This window comes from Eumetopias jubatus, unplaced genomic scaffold, assembly GCF_037043125.1.
Source record: "Eumetopias jubatus isolate StellerSeaLion01/CBP00866 unplaced genomic scaffold, mEumJub1_p1.0 scaffold_15, whole genome shotgun sequence".
NCBI lineage: Eukaryota > Metazoa > Chordata > Mammalia > Carnivora > Otariidae > Eumetopias > Eumetopias jubatus.
In genome coordinates, this window is record NW_028274821.1 from 61,648,951 (window position 1) to 61,670,099 (window position 21,149).

The 21,149-nt window shown below is 41.8% G+C and overlaps 1 protein-coding gene across 1 annotated transcript in view; it reads right to left on the bottom strand.

Moving 5' to 3' along the window:
• XPA (XPA, DNA damage recognition and repair factor) overlaps positions 1-18,596 on the bottom strand; it is a 34,226-nt gene extending 15,630 nt beyond the window's left edge. The window contains exons 1-5 of the mRNA XM_028108700.2: positions 18,404-18,596; positions 16,279-16,389; positions 11,442-11,547; positions 8,511-8,676; positions 6,693-6,810 (exon numbers count right to left, since the gene is read on the bottom strand). Of these exons, the coding sequence (XP_027964501.1) occupies positions 6,693-6,810; positions 8,511-8,676; positions 11,442-11,547; positions 16,279-16,389; positions 18,404-18,575 (673 nt within the window). The 5' untranslated portion in view covers positions 18,576-18,596. The remainder of the gene's footprint in view (positions 1-6,692; positions 6,811-8,510; positions 8,677-11,441; positions 11,548-16,278; positions 16,390-18,403) is intronic.
• Positions 18,597-21,149: the final 2,553 nt, after the last annotated feature.

The following is a 21,149-nucleotide window of genomic DNA, read 5'->3' on the forward strand; positions in this document are numbered from 1 at the left end:
CATTATGTGAACTCAGGAAAAGAGAGAAGAAAACTATTTGCTTAACACTAGAATACTGACAACAAAATCTAGTTTACTAGCCAAAATTGAATATAAGGTGTTTACTGACTTTTATGGCTTTTTCTTCCCAACCTTCAGCTAGTTTATCAAGAATAAGGACAAAGCCATATCTTTTAGTATTTACTAGACACTCCTGGAAAAACTTGTGCTAGAAAACAAGGAAGTACTAAAATAGTGGTATGCTTATCATTTTCTTGCCTTCTTTCCCTTCCTGAACAATCTAGTCCTAAAGCCAGTAAGTGGAGCAAGTAAAGCAGGCATCTGTGGTAGGATGGAGGGAGCCCAAGAAAAGGAAGGAGCATCTCCCTGTGGTGGAGGCTGCTAGCAACAGTGATGGGAAATTACATACAGAGGCGTCAAGTAACTACATTAAGGACAATGTGAATCAGATTTCTCACTGTCAGAGAAGGGAGTTACGAGAATGAACCCTAAAATCCTGGATTAGAATTGGGTATATGAGTGTGAACTCAAGGTATTAATTTATAACATATGGGGCAGACATAAAAATACATATACATGTTATTGTGCTAAAAAGCAGAAGTCCTCAACAACGAAGACATGGCAAAATGACAGAGGAGCTAGCTTAAAGAAGATTCCTTTTAGCTCAAATCTCAATCTGAACACCAAAATCAGGACAGAAATGAACCAAAAGCCATGGAGAACAGGGATTCATGAATCCATACCAATAATAAATGGCAGAAAGGATGCTGCAGAATGCAGACTTCTAACTGACTAAACATGGAGAGAGCACTGAAAAAAACCATTTTTGCAAAAAGTATACTAAAGACTGGTTCAGGCAAGAACCATCTGTGACTGAGTGCTAAATCGGGGGAAGTGTTTAAGAGAAACAGGATATTTGGTTGGCTATAACTTTTTTTTTTTTTTGCCTATGAAATAAAAAGTTTTAACATCATCGTTGAAGGCAGACGGACGTAGGTCTCCAGATACAATGCCCTAAGAAACAGGTCATTTATGTACCATCTCCAGCCTGAAATGCGTAACGTGAATCTAACCATTGGGAAGCCTCTGAAAAGCCCCAAATGAAAAACATTTCTAAAAGCAAGATGGGGAGGGGAACAGACTTCTTCAAAAAATGTCAATGTCAAAAGAGAGAGAGGCTCTGGAAATACTCCAGAATGAAGAAATTTAGAAAAACTTGGTACTTCAAGCTAATGCCTGATCCTAGACTGGATCCTGAGCTATAATGAAAAACCACACAGGACATCATTGGGCAAACTAACAGAACTAGACTCTGGGTGACAGAGGAGATAAAAATCTCACGACTACACTCTGGTCCTGCACAAGGAGACTGCTGTTCCCGGGAAGCATGTGCTGCAGCGCTGGGTGAGAGTGACATGCGCAACCTCCTCTCCACGTGCAGAATACAAATGACACAGATGGCATCACGCTAACAGATCACTCTGGAGAGAGGATACAACCCGTGTCCTTTATACTAATCTCTGCAATCTTACTGAACTTTTTTAACTGATTTCCAAATAAAAACTTGAAAAGTCAGGAGTTAGCTTGAAGGGGCCAAATTAGAGACCATTTGAGCCTCAAAATGAGTAAGAGGAATGGACTATAACACTGATTTGAGAAGAATCCATGAATCCAACTAATACTAAAAAAATTCTTCCCAAAGGAAGCCAAATAAATACAGAAATAACAAATAGAAAATCACCATTTATATCCAGCCTAGTAACAACAGACTGGGGCAAGAATCATGTCATGTGCTAAAACCCAGGAGTGAGACTTAAGGAAGGAGATGCTCACACAGTACCCGAGTTCAGCCCACAGATTTCCTCCTAATTACAAAGGGGAAAGGGCACCTGGACAACGGGCAAATCTAGCAGACACCGTGCCAACCACACTAGCAAACGGAGGATCCCTTTCTTAGCTGACAGCATGTGTCTCCTAACGTGACACACGTGGACACATCACCAGGGAAGGACTCCTACCAAGATGCCCACTATATAATTGTGCGAAAATAAGCTGCTAATAAACCTAAATGAGGACATTCTGCAAAACAGGTGGCAGTCTCCAAAAACATCAATAGTCCTAAAAACAAAACAAAACTGGCTGAGGACCTGAAAGAGGGCAGATATGCATCAACCTTGACTGGCCCTTGGATCCAACAACCAAAAAGCTGTGAAGGACATCAAAACGACTGAATGTCTAAGACATACTAGACAACATTATTAATTTTACTGAGTATGACACTGTTTTTCCAGTTACACAGAATGTCACTGTTTACAGGAGATAACATCCTGAAATGTTAAGAATCACAATGTCCTCAAGCAGCTCTTAAATGGGTCAGCAATGTGTGTGTGTGTGTAAACAAATGTGGCAAAATGTCAACATCTGGTGAAATGAATTTTTTAAATAAAGATTAATACATCTTTTACATTACTTCATTTAAGCAACTTAAAACTTTGGAAAGTAGAGGTCACCACCTACTGCTGAGTGAGAAGAGGAAGGCAGAAAGGGCAGAGCCTTGAAGGGTGGCAGAGCCTCGCCGCTAGCCATGGGGACAGGAGGAGGGGCCATGCCAGGCAGCACTGAAAGCCTAGCTGAGCTGGAGAACAAAACAGGTTACCGGGTTACAATCTCCTAGTCCTGCAGGCCTAGAATTTCACAGCACAGAAAGCAGTGGACTACCTCTCTGGAAATTTATAAAAATGTTCACGGTAACCAGTCTTGCTATGGATATCTTCAGATAGATACTCTTTTTACCCAAAGAAGTCTTCCCTTAAATCCTTGTTTCAATGAAAAATTTGGTTTATGCCACTCTGAAACTTGTATTTTATTTGCCCTAATATCCTACTTTTGTAAAAGTTTGTATTCAAAGAAGCCCAATGCTATTTAGGAGGTAAACTCAAGAGAACTAGCTGAGGGAGACAAAATATTTCTGAGTACTTGATGGAAGGGCAGGAAGTTGCATAGGGGGCTTCTTGTTAACTAGAGGAAAAGTCACAAGGAAATATCAACATGAAGCTTTGATCTTATCTTGTCCTCCAAACACTGAAGCAGAGGAACATGGAATTGTGTCCTTCAAACTCTTGAGAGAAGCCCAAAAACGGTCATAAATAGAACCACAGGCCAGAATATAAAATGTCCGCACACTTAGTAGGAGCCCCCAAGTGGGCTTTTCTTACCCACCTCTTTTGAGGGGAAGAGTACATAGTAACAAACAATGAAGAATAATTTTCCATTTTTTAGAAGGCTTACCTCTGTCAGTACTAAGTAAGAGAACACAGAGTATAACTTTAAAGAAAAGCCTCATCTCCACCTTATTTGTGGAGAGGCAGGCAAGCCCAAAACGTTCTGTGTATTTGCACCAAAGGAGAGTTCTCATCCAGTATCAAAGGCGACACGTAGTGCATTTGCTGAAATCCAGTTAAACTGAGCAGCAGTGATGCCCTCGTTTCTACTTCTGCCTTCTTGGATCTAAGAGATCTATAACAATTTGAATTTGCTGACAATTCTTGTCTTTTACTTTGCCTATATTTATCAATACCTTATACTATTTATACTTAAATTTCTTCGTCGTAAAACCAATTCTTTCCCAAACTGCTAAGTAGATCACATTCTCAAAGCAGGTAAATAATCTCTTACCTTTCCATAAAGAAGTAAGCTTTGCGTCAGCTTCTTTGTGGATCAAAATCAGAAGACCAAGAGGAACCAGGTTCCAATTTCTTTTCAACTAAAAAACTTTTAGACTTGCTTTTATTCCTCTCTGTTCTGAGCAAACTGCACGGTAAGCTCCTCGTTTCTAATCTCTACATTGTCTACTCCACTCTCAGCCCTTTGTGGCCTAGTCAGGAGAACTGGAACATGTTCACCGACCTCTGAAGTAAGCCAATGAGAAGGAGCCATAATTAAACAGAGTACCACACCAACCTCTGCACAGGAAAACTCAAGACAATGGAGTAATGCTTTTAAGAGCATGCTCAGGTTTTCATATGCAAAGGAAACTGGAAAACACTCTTAGATTTGGAGAGACTAGGAAAACATACCACTCAGAAAAATTTCCTCAAAAAGACAGGCTTCATCCCAACAAGAATGGAACTGAATTAAAGAAACCAATCTTAAGGGTCCATGAAAAAATTCAGGGCAAATTCAAACTCTTCAACGAAGAGGGAAATCCACAGTTTATCTGGTGATTAATAGCAATTTAATACAGTAAAAAAAAAAAGCCAATTATATTTGAGTTTATGTTTCTATAAAATACCTATAAAAATTATATAAATCTTAGAAGAACTGTTCTCTGCATACTAATATTTGATCTATAGGATCAAATTTTTATAATTTGATTTTTTATAGAAAAAAGTGTAAAACAGATGCTATAATCTTTTGCTGTTATAGTCAAATTATAGTAACTTAGCCACCTTTAGATGACATCTTGACCAAACTACAGAGACAGTATCTAAATAAAAATTACAGACAGCCCCCCCCTTTTTAAAGTATTTCATCACTTTGGGCGCCTCGGTGGCTCAGTTGGTTAAGCGACTGCCTTCAGCTCAGGTCATGATCCTGGAGATCGAGTCCCGCATTGGGCTCCCTGCTCGGCAGGGAGTCTGCTTCTCCCTCTGACCCTCCCCCCCATCATGTGCTTTCTCTCTCTCTCATTCTCTCTCAAATAAATAAAATCTTTTAAAAAAATAAAAATAAATAAATAAAAGTATTTCATCACTTTGCAGGTCTAAGTTTCTAATTCCTTTATCCATATACTATAGTCTGCACCAAAATACCCAAAACACCATCAGGAAAGTGGCTTCGAGGGGCAGCAGAGAGGGAAGAGTAGAGGCGATTCAGGTAGCTGGAGTTACCAACAAGCCCAGGCTGGTCTGTAATGAGTCTGTAACTCTGCCTTTCTCTCTCAGGCCCAGTAAGAAGCTTCTGTTACTTTCCCCCTCCAGGCTCTCCTTGATGCTGGAAGAAGGAAGGGCTGGGGTAAAATGTGAGGTGGAACATAATCTAATAAAAGATTAAAGGAAAGGACCAAATTGAAAGAAGTCTTTCCAAAGCCTCTCAGTTGGTCCTTGCTGGTGTTTCCAGTGACCTGGTACAGCAGTGGCTCATGTGGGGAAGATTCTTCAGTGAAATGCTTCTACATGGCACAGTTTGCCACAGGAAACCTAACCAAGCCAGAGAAGTGTGCTTACCCCCCAATCCAGGAGCTGATCTCTTAAGTCACTATAATTTATATAAAGACATATATAAGGATGTTTATGAGGTTTTGATAAACTTCGTAAGTGTCCAACAGTGCTTCTATTTTTATAAGAAATATTTTTAAAGAGTCTGTGTGTGGAAAAGAACTAGAAAAACAGACATTAAAACATCACTATTGATGGTCTCTGGGCGGGAGACTACTACAAGTTCTTTGCAGTTTCCCAACTTTTTTGCACTGCACACAAATCAATCTTGTACTGAGAAGGAAAAAAGATCCTCACAAGAAGAAACAAGGCAGGCTAACAATCAATTTTTGTTACTGTTGTATTATTTAACACATCCGAGCTATCTTCCAAAACCTCTTCTAAATGCTAAACACAAAAGCAAATTTATTAATTAAGGCTAAGACACTCATTTTAAATGGATGTATACAAACCCTGTAAACACATAAAACACATGCTACCCGGATGCACCATACACCACACCAGGACTCTACACCCGCTGCAGGAAGCACATTTATGCCCACCGTGCTGGACTCTAGGGATTCAGTGGTCCAGCGCAGAGTGCTCCCACTGCTCCGACAGCAGCCCACACTCACCATCACGGTACTGACCACACTCCCAACAGGAGTTGGACCAGCTCTTGACTCCAGCACGGATGCTAGCACAGTGCCTGGTGACACTACTGGATGCGCTGATGGACAGACTTATGCACAGATGGACACACAGACACAGAGGGACAAAGGAATGGAGAGACCGATGTATGGACAGAGGAATGAACATACCGATGCAGACTTTTGGTTAGGAAAGCCTGCTTCCGGTCTCACCTCGCTAATGGCTACTGATGTAACAAGTCACTCTATCTTTCTAGGTCCTTTATTCACATAGAAGGAAAATGATTAGACTTGCTGACATGAGAAGGCTCCTTCTAGCTACTAAATTAGAGGACTAACACTTAGGCATGATTTTTTCATCTTAAGCAATTAGAGAGGTTTGCTGGTGGATATCCTTTTTATAACCCTGTTAGTCATATTTAAGACTGAACTGATGACAAATCCTTGACCGAGGATATATCCCTGATCTACCATTGTTCCTATATAAACACATAATTCACTTTAGGAGGAGGATTTCCGCACTTTTTAGAACTGCCGTACTCTGAGGTTTGCACCGAGAGCCTCAAACACCAACCTACAGAGGGCAAACTTTCAGTCTTTTCTTGCTTCAATCTATGAAAAAAACATTCCAATCTACTGGTGACAGATCTTTAAACAAGAACAACTTACCTAAGGTCTTTTTGCAAGTCAATAAACAGTCCTTCATGAGATCAATGTAGCCACTGACTTTTTTTTTAAGATTTTATTTTTAAGAAATCTCTACACCCAATGTAGGACTTGGACTCACAACCCTGAGATCAAGAGTCTCGCTCTACCCACAGAACCAGCCAGGCACCCCTCCACTTACCTTTTACTTTCTTATCAAACTTCTTCTGTTTCATTTTCTCTCGGTTTTCCTGTCGAGCTTCCTTTGCTTCTTCTAATGCTTCCTGACTACCCCAAACTTCAAGAGACCTCTTCACAATCTACAACACAGAATCCAGATTTCAGTTGTTAAGTATTATAAAGTCATAATGATTAAATCCATGGACACCAAAACATGATCTCATTCAAGGGCAATTTTATAAGTATTTGAAATTTTGAAGAGATTTTAAATAGTGCTAAGAAACAACCCTAATGACACCTCTATCTAAACCTGTGAAACCTCAGCCTAAATGCAGGCTTGGTTAGACTGTAAGTACAAGAGGTGTCCTCTGACTGTAATTGCTTCTCTGTGTTTTCACACGAATCCACCGAAGTACCAGTAGTCAGTGGGTCTGATGAGTTTTGTCACACTTGCCAAAACAATCTGCAGACCAATTAGCCACAGTCCATCTGAATATGAGGCCATCTCCAAAAACCTCTCACCACAGAGAATCAGTCACTACTGCTCTTTCCCTCCTTGGTCCATTACTAACTTTGGATCTTTACAATGTCAACTTTTTTTTTTTTTTTTTTAAACTCTAGTACCTGAATGACCTAAAGTCTTTATTCTAGTTTAAAAACTTTACATTATAATATCTTTACTCTTTATAACATTTATTTACACTTAGGAGACTAACACACTAAGAATTATGCTCAGGATCTCTCTCACAATATGTTAAGGGAACTAAAATATCAGTCAAGGTAGCCAAACTCAAATTTCTTCCTGACATGATCAAGTGATATCTGGCATTTCCTAAATTCTCAAACATCACATTTTCCACACTTTAACACCCCTGAAATGCTGCAGCACCAGCCACCTGCTCACTGGTGCTTTAACAGCTGAGTCAAAAAGTGGTTCAGAAGAATTGGACTCAATGCAAAGAAGTTTAGGAATACCTTAATAAATCTGTTGTAGTTGCATTTCTTATGTATGTATGCACAAGCGTGATATATAACAAAAAAATAAACTAATAAATCTAATGGCACGATTTCAGTAAGTATAAAATAAAAGCTTCAAGTGATAAGAAAGCATTGGGTTGGCGTTTTTTCATTTTAATGATACATAAAATAATGGTGAATCTTCTAATTAATGGTGTCTTAGGTTTAATAAAATTCAGTAAGTGACTGGCTTTACAATGTAGTTTCTTAATTTTATTTGAAGCTACGAGAATTTTCTAGTATTTTCCAGTCAACCTACTCTAAACCAATGCCTCCCAACATTTTTTTACATAATGGCACAAAAATAGAACGTGTGTACTATTCCAGGATAGATACAGGAGGCTCTGACTCAAGGCACCCACACTAAGTGGGTAACTATCTCTGCACACCACTACAACACGTGAGGTTGAGAAGACCCACTCTGAGACACAGCAGAGTTACATGGACACGACACTGTTCCAGATGAGCATTTCCCAAGTGGAGTTAGATTTTAGGCATCTGTGAAATTCCTGAAACTTTCTAGGATTTTCATTTGGAGGGTGGGCGGGTAGGGTAATGGGGCCCAACTCTTAATCCCAACTTAGTTCCCAAATTGTACTAGTAACATTACCTAATAGTAATATATTTGCCCCAAAGTGCCACACCAAAAAGTAAAACCAGATGTTATTAAATGTCATTACATACGACTATGACTCATATACAAAACAGAAGGAAAAGGATCTTTTTAGCTCTGTAAGCAAAACTAAACTAATTATACCTAGTTTACAGTTAAAACTTCACCCAACCAAGGACTTAAAATGACCAAGTATAATGTATCAGAGACCTGTAATTTTAAGTAGAGTTTCATATCACCCCATTGTGAATGATGAGGATTCTTCTTCACAATAAATTTAAGAGCTGGTTCTCTTTTTTCTAAATCACAGTCTTTCAGAAGGTATTCTTGTTTGGCTTCTGTTTTAGTTATGAGCTTGTGTTTATCATCAGCATCTCTGAAAATAAATTAAGTCCAGTACTATGTTAGTTATTTTAAATAAACTACGTTTTCAAATAGTCCAATAACCTAGGGGCATGCTTGCCAAAACATTATTTTAAAACAATTTTTCCTGTGGCGCCTGGGTGGCTCAGTCAGTTAAGCGTCTGCCTTTGGTTCGGGTCATGATCCTGAGGTTCTGGGATCGAGCCCCACATCAGGCTCCCTGCTCAGCAGGGAGCCTGCTTCTCTGGCTCCCTCTGCCTCTCCCCACCTACTCAGGTTCTCTCTCTCACTCACTCTACATGCTCGCTCTCCCTCAAATTAAGAAAAAATCTTTAAAAAACTAAAATAGTTTTTCCTTCAACTCTCACAGTCAAGTTAGCAGGATAAAAATTCTAAACAGAAAAATACTTTATCTTTTACTTATCTGGAGAAGCTATATTATATTAGCAGCAGATCCAGGTCATTTAATAAGAATTTCTTTCTACTTACTTGAAGTCCCTCTTTGCCACAGTGGATTTGAAATGACTAAGAGTACAGCAAATATAAATGAGAAGACTCAATGGGTAAGAAAATAGCTCATGGATGGAATATAAGTACACAAGGTGCAACTACCCCAACACACTTGAGCTTCCAGTTGGCTCTGAGCTTGTTCAAAGTCAAGGTAAAAATGGAGGTAGAGTCAGTTACATAGTTCTTCTCATTTATTTTGTTCTCCACCTACATGCCAGGTATGATTCAAAGTACTAGAAAAACAGCAAAGAAGACAAAGCCTTGTTTTCATGAAGCTCCCATTCTGGTTAGGAGAAGACAATAAGCAAACATAATGGCAGATAAAAGTGCTATAAAGAAACACAAAGCATGGTAAAGAACAGAGATTTTGATAGACTGGGTAATCAAAGAGGGCCACTGATGAGGGGGCTTTTGAGCAGGGCCCTTAAAAAGTCAGAGAACATTCTGAACAGCTGGAGAAAGAACATCCTAAGCAGAGAGAACAGCAAGTGCAAAGGCTCTGGGGCAGGAGTGCGCTTCGCAACTGGACTCCCGGCAAGTGAGCCGGTGGGACCGGAAGGCTCAAGGGAGTCTTGGAAGACGGTGAGGAGGCCGGGAGATCCAGTCGGACATGCGGGAGCCCTCTAAGCAGTGTGGGGACACTTCTAGTCTACATGGATTAAAAACCGTTGGAGAGTTCTGACTAAAACGTCTCCGGAGAAGAAGCCAATGGTGCCAAGTTGGGGGCACAGGCCAGTCAGAAGACCACCAGTGCCGTGCTCCAGACAAGGGCTGATGGCGGCCTGGGCTGAGGTAGTGGTGGGAGGGGCAAGGGGGCGAAGCAAGGATACGGAAGGAACATAGAACCAACTGGGTTTGGAATTAAACACGGGATGAGAGAAACAGCCAATGAAGTTGGCCTTCACTGAAATGAGGTATAGGTCAGGGAGGGGAGGAGAGACTTAAAATTGGGAATAACTTTATGAAAGCTAAATAACTTAGAAGTTTAAGCTAAAAGAGGGACAGGTACTCTACTAAAATTAAAATCTTCGAAGATATTGAAAGGAAACACAATGGAGGGCTGTGTTCCTAATTAAAGTTTAAAAGTATCTTTTTTCCAGACTACTACACAACTTTCTTTAAATTGATACATTAGTTGCTTCCATCTTCTCAGGGAAATAGGATTATAGGTGATAATTTCGTTCCCAAAAGCTATCCATCCATACTTTAATAAGTGATAATACTGTTGCTCTTAACCACTGTGTGTCAATGGGAACAGAGTTTATAATTTGTAATTCCAATGGGAGCCACACTTTTTTTAACTTTTTTTTTTTTAAGATTTTTATTTGACAGAGAGAGAGAGAGAGAGAGAGAGAGAGAACAAGCAGGGGGGGGAAGGAGAAGCAGGCTTCCCGCAGAGCAGGGAGCCCGATGCGGGACTCGATCCCAGGACCCTGGGATCACGACCTAAGCCAAAGGCAGACGCTTAACAAATGAGCCACCCAGGTGCCCCGGGAGCCAGACATTTCCCGTCACAGATCTGATCGTGAGTCGAGCAATATCTCCCATTTCCTCTCCTCAGGATTCTACCCAGCAACAAGTCAGTGGGAATGTCTCCCTCCCCTGCAGCAGGGACTCGGAGAAGCCAGGTCCTCCAGGCAAGTGAGCAGGTGATCTAGGCTAGCAGGTCCAGAAGAAGGACCAGGGAACAGAGGAGAGGGCTCAGTAAGAATCCCAGATGGGGTCTTAGGGCATGAAAGACACCAACACAGGACGTGCTAGGGTCAAAAGTAGGGACGGAACCATGAGGAGTGAGAAGCATTATCCTGGGGTGACAGGAAGAGGCCAGAGGCCAGGAGAAGAAAAAGGCTGAGAGAAGAATGTGACTCTTCCTCCTCTCTTCTCTCCCCTTCAGTCCCCTCTCTCACTGAAGGCCCCAGTCCTCCGACTAAGGTGTCCACATATCCCAGGGTAAGACAAAGGGGACCCTCAGGGACTGGGGGAAGAGAGGGGTTAGGAACTTGCTAATGAGAGAGGGTAAAGACCCACCAGGCCCACAGAAAGGAGGACAGATCTACAGCTGAACCAGGGCTGTCCTCATCACTGTGATAAGCACAGGCTTCCTGTATTTCTTTGACAAAATGGAAACCACAGAAATTTTAGGAAACAGCTAAAACAAAAATTGTAATTACTAATATTAAATCCACATGGATCTAATTATGGTTTTGCCCTAAACCTACATGCGAACACTAAACTTTAGCAATTGAGAACATCGTCTGAAATAAGTACCTGCAGTTATCACAAGTTGCCAGATCAAAGTGGCTCATAAGGTAAGAATCCATAAATTCTTTACCACATTCTTCACATACTGCATAATCAAATTCCATAACAGGTCCTAAAGAAAGGAAGGTTAATTCTTTAAGTTTACTTTTTTGTGACTTAGAACAATGTATTTTCCCCTATCTTAAGTTTATCAGCATGTACTTTATAATGGACACAAATACATTTACATCAAAGACAAAACCATGATTAAGTAAACTTCTATTTATCTTAAAAAATTTTTTTAAGGAAAAAACTATCAATTCATCAAGCACGTCTGAACCCGAAACCATGTGTAAGGTGCTTGCATTAGCTCTGTATTGCTACTGTAACAAATTACCACAAATATTCTGGCTAAAATAACACAAACTTATTATCTTACAGATCTGTAGTTTGTAAGTCTGACATGGGTCTCAGTGGGCTACAGTCAAGGTGCAGGCAGGGCTGCATTCCTTTCTGGAAGTTTTAGGACACAATCTATTACCTGCCATTTTCAGTCCTGCCCTGACTCAGGACTCCCTTCCTCCAACTTCCAAACTGGCAGTAGCAGCTTCTCCCGTCACTCTGGCTTCTTCCATAATCACATCTCCCTGTGCCTCTCTCTTGCCTTTTAAGTACCTATAATTACACTGGGCCCACCTGGATAATACAGAATAATCTCCCACACATCTCAAGGTCTTTAACCTTAATCATATCTGCAAAGTCCCTTTTGTTATGTACGATCATATATCATGGGTTCCATGGTGATTGGAATGTGGACATCTTTGGGGACCACTGTTCGGCCTACCACCATACTGTTGAGAGTACAAAGGAGGTGAATCCCAGAGTAGAAGGGAGCAGAGGGGGCCGCTTACAGACAGGGAAAATGGGCACTAACACATAACACAGAAAGAGTAGTAAAGTGCAAGTCAACAGAAGAGACAACACACAATTCACTTTCAAATGGGAAACTTTCTCCCCCTCCACTCCACCCTCCCCACCACCACCACCAACAGAGTAAATACCTCAACAATGAGATTGTAAACTTGAGGGTGAAGATTATATTTAGCTATATATCCTCAACTCCCAGCACAGAAACTACTCTAGGTAGAGTAAAACTCAATTTTTTTGAGGACTTCAAATACCTGGCTAAGGATCTTTATCCTATAGAATTTCTCAGCAAATCTCAAAGTCTGATTCTCTCAGCAAATCTGAAAGTTTTACTAGTACGTCTTTAGGATGACTGCTGCTGCCAAGCCCCAGCTCTGAGAACTGCCATAACCCCCAGTGGAAAGAAGGGAGTCATCATTTGTCCACAGTTGGTTCGACACATTCCTATCACTGCCTTCCCTTACCTACTTCCAACACAACAAGGTCAGTTAATATTCTGCCACCCCTTAATTCCACTATCTCCAAACTCTAACAAAAATATCACTCTTCCTTATAAAATATTAGCGGGACACGGCCACAGACAAAAGATAAAGTTAAAAATATAGTCAAAGATCTTCAAAAACTTGATTACTAGAATGTGTTAGAATGGAGAAAAACAAAGGTCTGACATACCAATTAGGAGACTACTGAACAGCATTATTAATCGAAAGCCATAAAATGTGCGGAACATTTTCCTAATTTTAGAAAGTCTTTATGATGGAAAATTTTAAATGTACATGATGATGATTTTTCTACTCCTTCACTCCCTTTAAATTTACCACGTGAAAATTGGCAGTCTAGTGTAAGCAAGGGCCTTCCCTCCCCACCATTCATTCACTCATGTACCTAATTATGATTGATACAGACTCACAGATTCCTCTTTTTTCCAATGGCTTTATCACTCAGTAGTGTCCTTATTGACTCTGGTGCTCAAATGGTCTCAGATTTGGCTAGTAGGAGCCCCTTCAAGCTGTGTAACACACTTTTATCACTTTTAAACACTTACATATTTCTGGCATTACAGAATGTTCCAAACTCACCTGGTGGCCATCCTGCCCCAACCCTAGAATCAGCTATTTCTCTGGAGGGCCCTGGCTCCTTTCGGTGGGGGAACAGTATCAGAGTCCAAGATCTGGACACCAGGTATGCTCACTGCCACTGGGTTATCTTCGCTTCAAGGCCCTTTCTGTGGACAGAGCTAAGAAATACATGCATGTGTGTGTACACATATGTACGCGCACACACAAGTACTCATATGTGCACACATATCTTTTTGAGGTATAACTGACATTGTATTAGTTTCAGATGTCTAACATAGTGACTCAATATTTACATATATTGTGAAATTATCAAGTCTAGTTAACATCTGTCACCATAGTTTACAAAATCTTTCTTATGAGAACTTTGTAGATCTACCCTCCTAGCAGCTTTCCAATATGCAGCACAGTAATATTAACTAGTTGCCATGCTGTACAACACACCCTCATGACTTATTTTATAACTAGAAGTCCATATCTTTTAATCACCTTCACCCCCCCTTCCCTTAGCACCTTCCTAGTGATTCTGATGAACCTCTATTCTAGATTTTAAAAGCATTTGGTAGGCTTTGCTTTATAGGCAAACGACCCAAATAATTTAATGGCCCAAATAATTTTGATTTTTCTCAGCTATGCTGAAGCTTTTTAAAAATTAACAAAGGGGCGCCTGGGTGGCTCAGTTGATTAAGTGTCTGCCTTCAGCTCAGGTCATGATCCAGAGTCCTGGGATCAAGCCCCACATCGGGCTCCCTGCTCAGCGAGGAGTCTGCTTCTCCCTCTCCCTCTCTTCCCTGCTCATTGCTCTTTCTCTCTGCCTCAAATGAATAAATTAAAAAATTAACAAAGAAAACATGATAGATAGAGGGGCGCCTGGGTGGCTCAGCTGGTTAAGTGTCTGAGTCTTGATTTCTGCTCACATCATGAGCTCATGGATCGTTAGGCTTAGCCCCATGACAGGTTTTGCGCTCAGGTGGGGAATCTGCTGGAGTGTCTCTCTCCCTCTCCCAGACTAAGTCAGCCCAGAGAATGAGGACCTTTTCTAATCTGTCTCCCAAAGGGGACACTGTTGAAGGAGGTGATCGAGGGGATGTGATGGCCAGCTGACCTATGAGGCGGATCTGGGGATTAGAGACTCCTCACCCCCTACCCTGTTCTTGGAGTGCTCATTCTGCCCACCAATCCCACAGTGGGAGCTGTTCCAAGGACAAACCCTTGAGAGAGTAAGGTCTCGTTGAGGCCATCTGACCTGAATATGTGACTGAACACAGGTAAGCCTCTATATAAACTGTGAAGATCTGGCAGGTGGGTGCAGAGATCTACTCATCTTGCAGCCACCCGAGACGCCTCCTACATTCCCTTGCTAATTAAAGCTGCCACCTACCAATCTGGAGTGGCCTGACTCCTCCAGTCTCTTGCCCTCTGTGTGCCAGGCCAGTCTGCAAACCAACACACACCTTTTCTAACTTCCACAAATTCATGACCGAAGTCCTATTCGCATGCAGCAGCCATACCATCAATGCATGAGTAACAGACAATGCCACAGGTATACCTTCATTAAACAGGAAGGCACTACAACAGGTTACAATAAATATTTGTTGTGTGATGGGGCGCCTGGGTGGCTCCGTCAGTTAAGCCTCTGCCTTCAGCTCAGGTCACGATCCCAGGGTCCTGGGATCGAGTCCTGCATCGGGCTCCATGCTCAGTGGGGAGTCTGCTCCTCCCTCTGCCTGCCGCTCCCCCTGCTTGTGTACACGTGCTTTCTCTGACAAATAAAATCTTAAAAAAAAAAATTTGTTGTATGACCTGTTAAATGAAAGTATAGGCTTATAGCCCCAGTTGAATCCAAAATCTGCAGACTAAAGTTACAATGAGTCTTCATATTCATAAAATCATAGGGATGTTAAAGGTCTTTAATCCAATGCCTTCCCTCCTCATACAGGCTTCTCTAATATATCCTGGTCAGGTCTTTCAATCTCTGAACCCCTCCCTGTTTTGCTATTTAGAAGCAGCAATTCCCACAGTTAGGAAGTTTTTCCATTTCACAGAGTCACCATGAGACTCACATAAAATATGTGCCAACATTCTGTAAGTGCAAAGTACTAAATACGTGCACGGTACTGGGCTGAAATCTCCCTCACTGTATTGTAATTGTCACCCACTGTTCCAAGTTCTGCCCTCCAAAGCAAATTAAAGTATAATCTCTCTTCCAGAGAGAAGCACTTCTTACACTCACAGGCAGTTAGACGTGTCCTCTCAGTTAAACCTAACCAGTTTTGACAACTGTTCCTCACATGTCAATTTGAAGACATCCATTTTGACCACTGTTTTGGACACTATACACTTGTCAATATCCCCCTTAAATATGGCACCCAAACTGAACAAATATTTTAATCCTTCAAGTCTCAGCATCTGAAAACAGTGGAATAGAACAGGACTCTTACCTACCTTGATGAACATATAACATTTCTGTTGCCACATCTAAAACTAAAATAGGTTTTTTAAGCCCCCCCAAGGATACAAGGATATATATATCCCATTTTTCCTCCAAATAAAAGAATGTCCTAAATTTTATTTCTTGGGTTCTAGCCCCTCATTTCGGCCTATCAAGACAATGGAGTATACTATCAGTCAATATACTGGCTATCCCTGCCTATTTTAAAATAACAGCATCAACCCTAAGTACACAAACCACAAGTTAATCATTGCCAAATCTGTTTAATTTTTAATCTATTAGCAAAACTGCCAAACTGTATCCCTCTTACAAAGCTGACAAGTATGGCATTAACATAAATTTACAAAGAATTATGCAAGTTACTCAAAATGACCAATCCAGATATCTATTTTCTGAAAATACACTTTACCTGGTTGATGGACAACTTTTCCAATTGTATGTTGTTCTTCTTCTTCCTCTTCCAGAATGAAGCCTCCTCCTGTGTCAATGATCTTTGGGGCTGCTTTTACATTAGCCATACCTATGAAAAGTAAAAGTGGTGAATGACTTAACTAGATAAGCCCATATGTTCCTTTGTGCATAAACATTCTTTAAATTTAATATATATCAAACAAGACAAGGATGTCCACTGTTAGCACTTCTACTGAACATTATACTGAAGGGCCCAACTAGAGCAAGTTGGTAAGAAAATAAAACAGGCATAAAGGTTGGAAAGGAGTAAAACAGTCTTTATCCACAGATGATGTGATTATATATGGAGAATATTCATGAGAATCTACAATTAGAATTAAGAAATAACATCTAGGAAAAGAGGTGTAAAACCTCTACAATGCAACCACCACTAAAAGAAATCAAAGACCTAAATATAAATGGAGAAATAGACCACGCACAGATTGGAAGCCTCAATATTATATTTGGTGCCGAGATTTTTATCTTCAGTACTTTTATTTCAGCATACTGTACAATTTTCACTTTGTCTGAGCTAGGACATAGGCCATGGAAAAGACTGAGAAGAACTTGCTTAGAATGTGGTGCTAAAGGCTTGGGGAAACAGCAAGGTAGAGCAGCAGAGAGAAAGGGGGCTTTGTCTTAGCATGATTGAGCATCCTTCAGTATCTTGCTCAAGTTAAGGTCTTGACTACTCCAGCTGGTCAAAACCAAGCTCCTGAGGCACAGCGAGGTGTATCCCATGTCACAGCACAGTGGATTCTACCCTGCTTTCCATGATCAGAAGTTTAATACCGGTCTATGTTCTTTTTTGCACCCCTGTTCCACAGTCATTTAGTACAAACCTTTATGAAATCATGAATATGAATTAACACAAATAAACAACTTTTGTCCTGACTTGAGAAAGGAATAAGAAAACTAGAAAACAGAAAGGATGAGACCAGAACCATTAAAAGTGGCCGTAATTTGTGGATTCAGTGTCTGTATGAATATCAAGACATGCTGCCAGCCCCAGCTTCCTGCCATTCTTCCTTTCTTCTGGTTGATGAAAAGGGGTAGTAGAGGACACAGCTCCAAACTGTGCTCAACTACTCACACAATATGGGATATAGCTTTAGGAACACTCGTACTTCCCGTTACAGAGGCAGTCCTGAAGACCTACATGTCAACCAAACTATTTTAAGTCCCTAGGGAAGATTATTACTGGACTACAGTGGAAAATTAAGTGACAGAAATGTTCATACATGAAAGACACGCAGTCAAGGGCTGCCCTAAGAAAGGGGGAAAGATAAAATTCAGACAAAAATAACAGCCTTTATTCCTAAAAGTGAGGCAATGCCTGGCCCAGAAGAAGCAGTTGGTGAAAAGGAAAGGCCGTGAACCCAGTATCAGATGAGCTCAATTCTAGTCCTGATTAGCTTGTGCACCTGCTGGTATGAACCTGAGCAGATCCCTTTCCTTTTCTGGTCCTCAATTACCACCGCAGTAAAACACCAGTACCAAACGCTGCCCTAATTATTTAACAAGTTTACAGTGAGAATCAAGTTAGCTAACTTGAAAGACCTGAAACACAACAGGTGCTACTCTTGACAGCCTCACGAAGGCAGTAGCTCCTGTCTGCTCTCTCTCTGCCCAGCACGTAGCGAGCACTGTGCGGGATCCGGAATATGCACTCATTCGCCCTTTGCTGAGTGGATGAATTCGAGCGCGGTGCAGGATGATTGCTGCAATGGGCGACAAGTCTAAAAGCTTTATACAAGGACTGCCCCTGGGACCGGTGGACGCGCAGCTGGAACAGAAAAGGAAAGCTACGGCGCCGACCGACACTGACTGGCACCTCCCGACGGTGAGGGCGGCTGCATCCCCCAAGCCTAAGAGGAGAGCTGGGCCACCCGGGTGCAGTGAGGAAAGCCTCAGCTCCCGCGCGAAACCGCTGGTGGTCATAGCCCGCTTTCAAACGGCCCGCAGACCGGACTCCCGGGACTGCGGGAGGACAGGCGCGCAGACGCGCGGGCAGCCGACGCTACACCTAGGACGCGGCACCCGGCCCGCCAGAGGGAAGGGGCAGGCGCCGCCAGGGCCCAAACCTCCGGTAGCCCCAGCCGCCGTCGCCGGGTAGGGCCGGGCCGCCAGCCGGGCCTGGCGCAACATCAGCGCCCGCTGCCGCTTCCGCTCGATGCTCGCCCGCACCGAGGCAGGCAGCTCCGCCGGCGGCTCCGAGGCCGCCGGCTCCCGCGAAGGATCCCCGGCTGCCGCCATCTCCAAGCTCCCCAAAGGGCGGAGGCTCTACCCCCGTGCATGCGCATTAGCGCGCCGAAGCGTGGCCGCCAACCCGTTGACTCCACAGTACAGCCTCCGAAAAGGAGAGCGCCTGCGCAATTTGAGGAGACCCGGGCGGAAGGGCGGGCGGTGGGCGGAGCTTGCGCCGGCGTCGAGAGCCGAGAATACCTGCTGGAATGTAATCTAGAAGGGGCGGGGCTGAGGTCAGTTTTCAGGACCCGGTCATCTTTAAAGTAATAGTCTTGCTTGGTGGTTCAGAATATGGGCCTAGGAGTCAGCTCTGGGTTAAGTTCTAGCTCTGACATTTACCACTGGTTGCTGGAACAAGTTATGTAACCTCAGTTCGGTTTCTTCAGTAGTAAAACGAGGATAATTACGGAACCGCTTCCTGGGTTGTTGGAAAGATTAGCTGTAAAGGTTTTCAGCACAATGCCTGGCATATAGAAAGCTTCCAAAAATAATAGCAGCTAGTAACGCTAGTGCTGTCTGTTAAAAAAAGATCAATGGATGATTCATCTGACTTTACTTTGAAAGTATGGCCTAGGGGACAGAGCCTTAGATTTGAAATGGGAACCCCTGGGTTCAAACTCTCACCTGCTCTGTGACATCAGGCAAATACAGCACCTGGTACCAAAGCTGGTGTGCATGAACTTGGCTATATTTACCATAGAATATTCCTTCAGTGTGGGTGAGATGCCACCAGGTAGACAGTGGGTTTGGATTTGGACCAAATCCTGAATTACCAAAAGTGTGGTAAATGGAGCATTTTGCGAGAAACATTGCTTGCTTTTCCAAAAATGTATGCTTTTTTATTACAAATGAAATTTAATTGAAACCAGGAAACACATAATGTTTTAATTACTACATATACCATTTAGGACTAGTTTTCAGAACAATTTGACACACCGAGGTTTCACACTTGTTTTCCATGGTTAAAATTTGAGCAGCACAACCTAGTGGTTCTAATCTATTGATTATATATATATTTAAGCTGGAGAACATTATATAAAGCAGATAAATGCTCAGATCTTCTGGTTGAACTAGAGATGGAGACCTCGAGAAATCCCTGTTCCCTTTCCCCTCAAATCCCTTTCTCTTCCTATCCATTGACCTTGTCCAGGTGACAAAATCTCAAATTCCATATAATACCAAAAGCACAAACAACAAAAGAAAAAAATAGATAAGTTGGACTTCATCAAAATTTAAAACTTTTGTACATCAAAGAACATCAAGAAAATGAAAAAGACAACTCACAGAATGGTAGAAAATATTTGCAAATCATGTATCTGAAAAGGGCCTAGTATCCAGAATACATAAAGAAATTTTACGACTCAATAACAAAAAGGCAACCCAGTTTTTAAATAAGCGAAGGACTTAAATAGACATTTTTCTAAAGACTATATACAAATGGCCAAGAAACACATGAAAAGATACTCATCACTACTCATTAGGGAAATACAAGTCAAAAGCAGAGTGAGATACCACTGCACCACCACTAGGATGACTAGAATTAAGGGGGGAAAAAATAACAATAACAAGTGTTGGCAAGAATGTGGAGAAATTGGAGCCCTCAAACATGACTGGTAGGAATATAAATGCTGCTATGGAAAACAGTTTGGCTATTCAAAAAGTTACACATAGAATTATCACATGAGTCAGCAGTTCCATTCCGCTTTATATAATGTTCTCCAGCTTAAACATATATATATGTTTATACACACACACACACACACACACACACACACTCAATAGAGTAGAACCACTAGGTTGTGCTGCTCAAATTTTACCCATTGAACACTGGTGTGAAACCTCAGTGTGCCAGGTTGTTCTAAAACTCTGCCCCAGCAATTCCACATAGCCCAGAGAATTGAAAACAGGTATTCAAACAAAAACTTGCACACAAATGTTCATAGCAGCGCTACTCACAGTAACCGGAAGGTTAAAACTACCCAAATATCCATCAAATGATGAATGGATACATGAAATGAGATATGCCCATACAAAGGAATATTATTCAGCCAAAAAAGGAAGAGTACCAATACATGCTGCAACATGGATGAACCTTGAAAACATTATGCATTCCTTTTCTATGAAACATCCAGAATAAGCAAAGTCATAGTGACAGAAAACCAGATTAATGGTTGCCAGAGGCTGAGGGGAGAGGGGGCTGGGGAGTGACTGCTTAATAAATATGAGGTTTCCTTTTGGGGTAATGAAATGTTCTGGAACTAGATAGTGGTGACAGTTACACAACATCATGAACTCACTACATGTTACTAACGGTAAACTTTATTTTATAATTTTAGAACAACTCAAATTCTGACTGCGCCCAGCCAGGTGATGGAAGTTAATGAACCTAACGAGGTGTGAGACGCAGGCAAACTGAGTGTCGAATCCCCTCTTAAAGGGGGCAGCTACCACCCAGCTCCTGCAGGTAGTTGCCAAGACAGAATTTGGGCTCATTTTTGCCAGACTGGCCAATGCTTCAAAAAGGTAACTGCTTCTCAAACTTTTATGCACTCGGTGATCTTGTTAAAATGCAGATTCAGAATC